This window comes from Lepisma saccharinum, chromosome 5 (assembly GCF_977018435.1).
Source record: "Lepisma saccharinum chromosome 5, izLepSacc3.1, whole genome shotgun sequence".
In the NCBI taxonomy this organism is placed as follows: Eukaryota; Metazoa; Arthropoda; class Insecta; order Zygentoma; family Lepismatidae; genus Lepisma; species Lepisma saccharinum.
Genome location: NC_139233.1, coordinates 70,610,548 through 70,618,798, shown reverse-complemented (window position 1 = coordinate 70,618,798; position 8,251 = coordinate 70,610,548). Strand labels below are relative to the sequence as shown.

The 8,251-nt window shown below is 41.2% G+C and overlaps 1 protein-coding gene across 1 annotated transcript; it reads left to right on the top strand.

The window, feature by feature from the left end:
* The first annotated feature begins 3,125 nt into the window (after nt 1–3,125).
* Nucleotides 3,126–6,493, top strand: SoxN (SRY-box transcription factor soxNeuro). The gene has a single exon (XM_083122636.1). It carries the CDS (start codon nt 3,500–3,502, stop codon nt 4,754–4,756), a length of 1,257 nt encoding a protein of 418 aa, XP_082978762.1. The 5' UTR covers nt 3,126–3,499; the 3' UTR covers nt 4,757–6,493.
* Nucleotides 6,494–8,251: the final 1,758 nt, after the last annotated feature.

Genomic DNA, 8,251 nt, shown 5'->3' with positions numbered 1-8,251 from the left:
CAAATGATAATAATGTACCGATATAGAAATTATTTAATTAATGAATTTATTAAGAGTATTCTAAAATTTTTTAGGTTGTTGCTACATATCTTGAGAGGTAAAACATTTTCCTCAATGTTACTTTTGAAATATTTCCTGATTCGTTTCATTGTCTGGAACAGCTGAAATTGATCGGTGCAGTAAGCCAGGAGTCCTGGGTTGAAGTTTTTGAAGTTTTAAGTCCGTGTTATGCGCAGATAGGCTAATTGGGACTGACCGACCTCTGTGCTGGAGTTTTTAGCACAGCGCGCCACGACGCCAGGAGTCCCGGATTCGAATCCTGACCTGGGCATGGCTGTTCTTTGTGAGTATACCTTCATGAGTGTCATCATGTCATCACTCACCCTCATCTTCGCGATTAAGCAAAAGTGGCATAAGATGTGCTTCCACCAGGTATCGAACCAGCCTGGTTACAGCGCTCAAAGCGAAGTAAAATAAACTAAATCAATCAATTATGACTAAACCTACAGTTTAAAGTGGGATCCGGATCACTATGTGTCTCCAGCGGGTATCGAAACCGGGACCCCTTTATTTCAAGGCAACGACGCTACCACTATCTGCAGCGTTTTGATGCTTATATTGAAAACTGGACGATATTACTTAGCAAACACAGCAAGAACAAACAACAATGTAGTGCTGTTTGTAATTGGAATGTGCAAAGTTTCAGGTTCGATTCACAACCTGGGAATGGGCCTTCCTTTGCAAGTATCCCTTCGTCCAATTCATCTAGAAACGCATCGTTACGATTAACCACAAACGACAGAAAAGAGACGCTGAATAACAAAAACAGAGAAATCAAGCGAGACAGGAATAAAAATCACAATCATTTTATCGTAGTTTATAACACTCTCGTCTGGTAATTATAGGTTCTCGGGTTCGATTCTCGGGAAGGTGACATTCCATTGGTTCGGATATCAATTTAGAAGCTTCGGGCCAAATATCGATTAGCCTATAAGTGCATAAAATGGAATCGTGAAGGAAACGCTTGTACAGTGAATAGGTACTCTTTTTTTCAAGAATAGATAACTGGGAAAATGGCTTAGCAAGTACATTGGAATAGCTGTAAAACCTTACGGAAACGTTTTAGAAACTTAACAAACTTGTCATTCCAAATAGCAAGATACAAGAACAAGGCATTTTGGAACTCGAACTTGAACAGGAACATATTGGTCGAGTACAATCAACGCTTGAGGTAGAAGGGGAACAAAGCTTTGCAACTGCTTCAAGCCGGTTGTGGAATAAAACTAGAGCAGGAACAAAGTATTTTAAATGTATTTTTCTTATGTTGCTTGACTTTTCTGCCTTCTTTGGTGATCGAGACGATGCATTTGAATTGTGAATGGATTAAATTGATAAAGGAACGCTACACCCACAGGGTAAAGGTTGGTTATTTGATGCATTTTAGTGTTGATTCAGGTATCCTTTAGTGCATTTCTGTGAGTATTTTGATCCACCGAAAATGCACTTTATTCACATTAGTGTGGTACTTAAGTTAGTTAACATATTAGAGTCATAATTGAAGCATTTTTGGCTCTGTGCGTAACGAACACCTATGTCAAGAACAGGACTCGAAGCTGGAACTTTTTATATCGACCATTCAACCCTCTCGGTCACCTACACGGCTATGAACAAAGGATGTATCTTTCTGTCCCAGATAGGTAGAAAACTAGGGCAATAGAATCACAAACACCGACCATTGTATATCCAATGTGAGTAACATGCTGCTAAGGTGGAGGACATGTTATTTCCCCAATATTTGAAAGAGTATTGATTCAGAATTTGTGCATGTTTAAATCTGCCTCGTATTGCATATGTTTTCATGGTCACGTAATCTTTAACAAACTATTAGATACCGAAAGATTAGGTACACATCCTGGTAGCACATGCATGCTGTTCATTTTTCAAAATGACATGTTTACATTTCATGCGATTCTGCACATCACATAGTTTCTATTCCAGTTTGAATGTTTTCAATTGGTTCTGTGCATTTTAAAAATGAACAACACCGCATAGCTGCTATTTCGGTGTGAATGTTTTCATTTGGTTCAGCGCGTTTTAAAAATGAATAACACATACCTGCTATTTCCATTTGGTTCTGCTCATTTTAAAATTGAACAACACATACTTGATATTTCTGTGTGTTCTTATTTGGTTCTGCGCGTTTTAAAAATGAACACCACGGTGTGAATGTTTTCATTTTAAAAATGAACAACACATACCTCATATTTCGGTGTGAATGTTTTCATTTGGTTCTGCGTGTTTTAAAAATTAGCAACACATAGCCCTAACTGCTATTTCGGTGTGAATGTTTTCATTTGTTTCTGCGATGTTTATAAATGAAAACAGCACGTACACACTATTTCGGTGTGAGTTCCCGCACAGTACGTCTGCAGTTTTCTGCACCGAAGTTTGGTACTTTGCAATTCTGTACAGGGAGCTTGTAAAACCCCCAAGCGGGTGTCCGGAGGGGCGGAGGGTGGCCGCCCCCACGGAAATGTCTTGCATGTCGGCTTGCATGTGTTGGTGGCGCAACCGTGAATGTGGAAAAACGAAAACGCAGAGTGGCTGACTCCCAGAGCCTGTCTATTGTCTTGGAGCTCCCGACGAAAACCGCAAAACTCAAACCGAAACTTGCGGACGATAAACTTGGGCTAAAATCCGGGCATTGTTCCCCCCGGAAATCGCGGCCGGAACTCCGCGCAAACTTTGACCGGAGTGTGATTGTTCCACTGAGGGGGAAACTTAAGCAAAATGTTTGCTTTTCCCCCCCGTTCTCGGCGCGGAAAAACTAACGAAACTTTCGGGTAAAGAAAAAAAAAAAAAACTATCGTGATGGTAAACTTACCTGGTCTGCGGTCGAGACGGAACTTATGCCTTGAACGCGTAGAACGTGGCCGAACTGACCCCGCCCACCGCGTGGCTACGTCACGTGTCAGTCAAAACGGCGGGGGCACTTACGTCGTCCGAGCCCCGCCTCCGGGGACCCGAGCGCGAACGCTGATTGGGCGCGGGAAATCATGGCAGGCTGGATGTCAATCAATAATATGTGGGCAGGACTGTTGCTCTGTACAAAGAATAGAGTGTTTTCTGAGCGTCCAGACGTGAGTTTAGTCAGCTCTGTAGAGGTATTCACGTATATTGTGTGCTGGGCCTGAATAGCCAGGTGAAGTAGAGGAGATATTGTGTCAGAGGGGAGGGTACCTTCAATGGACACCGAGTATCGTAGGACCCTGGACTAGTGTCCCTAGTGAGTGTAGCCTAGTTCTTGGACCGGAGACTGGAAGTGAAGTTTGTGTGAACTGTGGTGTCGCGCTGGCAGTGACCTGCGCGTTTTTTACTTTTTTTTCGGAAGTTTGTGCCTCCCTACCCACGCACTCCCCCCAAGAAGAAAAGAACATAAAGTTTTGGTTGTGAAGTTTTGTGATAATCATCCAAGCTGTACGCTCCAGTGGAAGAAGATATGTTAACGATGGAAACTGACTTGAAGGGGGGTAGCTTGCACGCCACCATACCTCCCCATTCGGGACACCACGGTGTGACGTACAATGCCCTCGGTTCCGTGGTGCACAGCTCGCCCCTGTCGAACGTGACCAGCGTGCCCGTGAGTAACGTGGTGAGCAGCGTGTCGCACGCGCTGAGTCAGCACCCTCAGCAGCAGTCCCAGAATCAACCCCCGGGAGGACCCCAGCAGCAGCACAACCAGTCTCAGTCTCACGCTCACTCGCATCCGCATTCTCATTCCCACTCTCATTCCCATTCTCATTCTCACGCGCATTCCCAGAGTGGCAACCAGGTCGGGCAGCAGTCGCCCGGCCACCAAGGACTCAGTCAATCACAGAACAAGAATAACCAGCAGAATCTCGATCGCGTCAAGAGGCCCATGAACGCCTTCATGGTTTGGTCCCGAGGACAGAGGCGGAAGATGGCCCAGGAGAACCCCAAGATGCACAACTCCGAGATCTCAAAGAGGTTAGGCGCAGAATGGAAGCTCCTGTCTGAAGCAGAGAAGAGGCCGTTCATCGACGAGGCCAAGAGGCTGCGAGCGGTCCACATGAAGGAACACCCCGACTACAAGTACCGGCCGAGACGAAAGACGAAGACCCTGATGAAGAAGGACAAGTACCCGCTCGCAGGAGGATTGATGCCCACGGACCCCACCAGGACGTCCGTGCAGCAGGTGGGACGGGAAATGTACCAAATGCCCAACGGGTACATGCCCAACGGGTACCCGATGATGCACGACCCCAACGCCTACCAGCAACACTCGGCCGCGGCAGCAGCGGCCTACGGTGGCCACATGGCCGGCAACGGGTCCCTCTACCCCCGCTACGACATGTCCCAAATGCACAACCCATCCATGACCACCGGATCGAGCATGAACTACATGAACGGATCGTCGGCGTACTCCGGGATGTACTCCACCAGCACGTCCCCGTACCCGATGCAGACTTCCCAAATGTCTCACAGCCCGACAAATATCAAATCGGAGCCCGTGTCACCGTCGGGCATCCCCACATCGACCGCCAGCTCCAGCCTCAACGTGGCCGTCAAGAGAGAGTACAACAACTCCGGGGACCTTCGTCAGATGATCTCCATGTATCTACCAACAGACGCGAGCGACCCGAACGCCCAAAGCAGACTCCAAATGCATAGCCAATACCACACGGGTTCTCCGGACCCCATGGGCCCCGGTTCGATGCCGCTCACACACATGTAACACCACCAGACTCTTTGAACTCTTTGTGTTATGTTCTTCTGGCCTCGAAAGACTAAAAATACCCCGAATTTTTGCGTGGATGTGTATTATAATTCCGAGTGCGATCGTTGTGAGTGTGGATGTACTGTTTGCAGTGACCCCCCCCCAGCAGCCCCCCTTTTAGAAAACGGGGGGTAGCAGCCGACCCCCCGACGGTGTTCTTTACAATAAAATCCTTGCGTGATAAGAACCTGTTCTGCCTAACAACACGACACATCACGCCATCAAAAACTTGTTACCAAAACGCATTGACTGAGAGGACCAAAAAATCTAAAAAGAAATAAGAAACGAAGCTATCAATGTGGCAAAGTGTGTGATATCCGTGTGCAGACACCAACAGTATTATAGACAGCGAATATCTCAACTGCGTCGTATACATATGTACATTGTGAAAACGCTGGGCTGCCGACGTGGATATACATATATAAATATTATATATAAATATTAAAGAATTACAGATATATATTGTTCCAACCAGTGACAATTTCAAGGCAAGAATACCTTTTTTTTCTTCCTGTGTGTGAGAAGATGTTGGTGTACTTTTTTTTTTTGTAAAAGGACCATTGGACCAATTGGAAAGGACCGACTGGACAAGAACACAGCAGCATCTATTAGTGTTTGTGACAAGTTGGTGAGAACACAATATACTTTTATTATTGGTTATTATTAATTAATCTGCTGGTGAAATACCCAAAGAAAATAGTTTCCCCCACCATTTTTTTTGTTCGAGAAACACTTTTTTTTTCCTTGGACTGCTTTGCATAGTGATATGTGTGAGTTGTTTTTGCAAGGCTTTGAGGTTTGTATATGATTTCGTGCCCTTATTTTTTGTTTGTTTATTGTGGCAGAAATTTTTGTGCCCGGAGATATTTTAATATGAAAATTTCACTTTTCGATGCATACGGTTTTTCCCCCACTAAGATAAATATTCTTGTCAGATCAATAATTTCAATTTTAAATAAATAATAAATGCGCGACAGTTGTAATGATTTTGGTGAAAAATCCCGTTAGGTGTACTCCAGCAGTTTAGAATAAGTTGCAGGTGATTTTTATCTGATGATTAATAGGCAGGCTCAAATATTTAAATCGTGGATCGTATGTGTCACATTCACTTCCCTCCCACTTCTTCATCCATGTCGTAATATTATTATCATTATTATTTTGTTTTTAATTGTTGCCAGTCTAGTTAGTTCAGGCGTATCGCCCTTCGTAATATTGTTGTTCAATTATTTATTTTTTTCTCAACGCAAATTATAAAAATGATTCCAATTTTCAACATTTTTAAAGACTACAAATAGGAAAAAATTTCCCTCACAATGTACAACAATAAAAATTACTGCAATGTGTCTGTACAGTGAGTGTTTTAAAGTTGGTAATTGGAATGTAATGGTACAAGTCTTAACGGAAGTACTGTTAAATTACTGCTTACTTTTCTTTATCTCAAAGAAAAAATATTGTTCCTGTTTTTTACATAACACTACTGTAAAGTTTTTTTCTTCAGAATCTTTATATTTTTTCTCATTATAAAGAGTTTCTCCTTCTTCAACTTTTTATTGTCTTCATTCCATTTTTCTTATTTTGTATTATGCTATCCCGGACGTGATTCTTTATTTCATATTAAAAATTATATAATTGTAAATATATGCACTATTAAAGGACAAAAAAGGAAGCAAATCTTGTTAAAAAAACACATTTCCACCCCGTTTGAAAAGTTCTGAAATAAATTAATGACTTTGAAATGTAAAAAAAAAAGTTTTTTTCCTTTTTTAAGTTTCGTTTCCACCTAAATGTAAACTTGAAAAACAGGCAAAAGTAAAAAACAATAGTTTGGGGTTTTTCAAAATTTTTGCGATAACATTTATGTATATTTTCCCAAAATATGTTCCAAATGTATGCAGTTGCTAGTTTCTGAATCACACTCGACTTTGAAGTGTTTGAATTCTATCGGTTGGGTATTTTAATGCTTATAGGATTTTTTTTTCTAACTTATTTGGATCCACCCCGAGCATATTGTTGCTTATTTTTAGCCTAATGTTTTTCGTATGTTATATTTAATATTTAATATTTCTGCTTCGAGAAAATCTGTTTCTAATTTCCGACATAGTAAAATGAGTTGCTACGTCTACTGTACGTGTGCAATGTTTCATTTTTATAAATTGTAAATATTTTGTAGACTTTAAAACAAGTACGATTTTTAATTGTCTTTGATGACTGCAAAACTATGGAAATTAGCATCAGATTTGCTTACTTTTTAAGTATACATATTTATGTAATTGGCTATCAAAATTTCATAGGTTGTTACTCTTTGGAACTGTACTCCACAGCAAATTGCAAAAGCAAGAAATTATATTAGCTAATATTGTGAATGTAATAAAGTAGAGGAGACATCCTTTTTGTAAGATGTGAATATGTTGCTCTGCAGCGTATATGTCATTTCTCTTTGGTAACTAATAAGATGTTACTGTTTGTTCTGCGAGATATATAAACATTGGATAAGAACAATGTTAATAACCAATGACCAATAGTAATATATTTCTGCTCCTTCTATTTATTATATTTGCACTGTTAGCCAATGTAATTTTTACTGTGTTGGTGGGGTAAGAGCCAGGGGGTAAAGCCTCATAGTGTGAATCTTCTACAGCAAAAAGTTACTGTTGGGTGCAATAATTAATTTCCTATAGATATTTATTAACTTACTTTAAAAATAACAATTTCCAACATTTCTCTACTTACAACTGAGGATCTGTTCTGTCTCAGCAAGTTTCTTTTTTCTTGATGCTTTGATTCGAAAAATCACTCCGGTATTTCGGAAAAGCTAGAGAATTTGGAATTGATCCGGGGCACGTTGGTGGGCGAGCTTGTTAAGTGATCGATTTCGATCTCCCCACCGAAGTTCGAATCCCTGCCTGGGAATGAGTTCGTGAATTTCATCTGATCACCAATCATACTAATTGTCGCAATTAACTAATGTGGCAGACAAGCGACTTTAAGAAACGATAATACAAATACAAATTATTTACTATTGTTATTTTCATCATTTTTCTTCCCCTTTAGATTACTTGTGACTATGAGGATGAATAATGATTAGATGAAACGCTCGTAAAAGTGCCGAGGCTGGGATTCGAACCCGGGACTTTCGGTTGGAAGATCGTGAGTTCTTAACGCAACACGCTCAGCCACCTAGGCGGTTTCTTTTTTATATACGCACACATGCAGCTAAACTAATGTTTGGAAGCAGACATCCTCAAACCTAAATCGTTCATCAGCACAAAAACTAAATAATATAATTAATTCAATCCAATTCGTATCATTTTGGTGCGAATACCCACCGAAAAGAAACTGCTTCAGATTTAATTTATGAACTTGAAATCCATCGATCGATACAACCGTGCGTGTCATTGTTGTTCTCTTTTGCATTTGATCGCAACTTCTCATGTGATGCATTTTCATGCATCA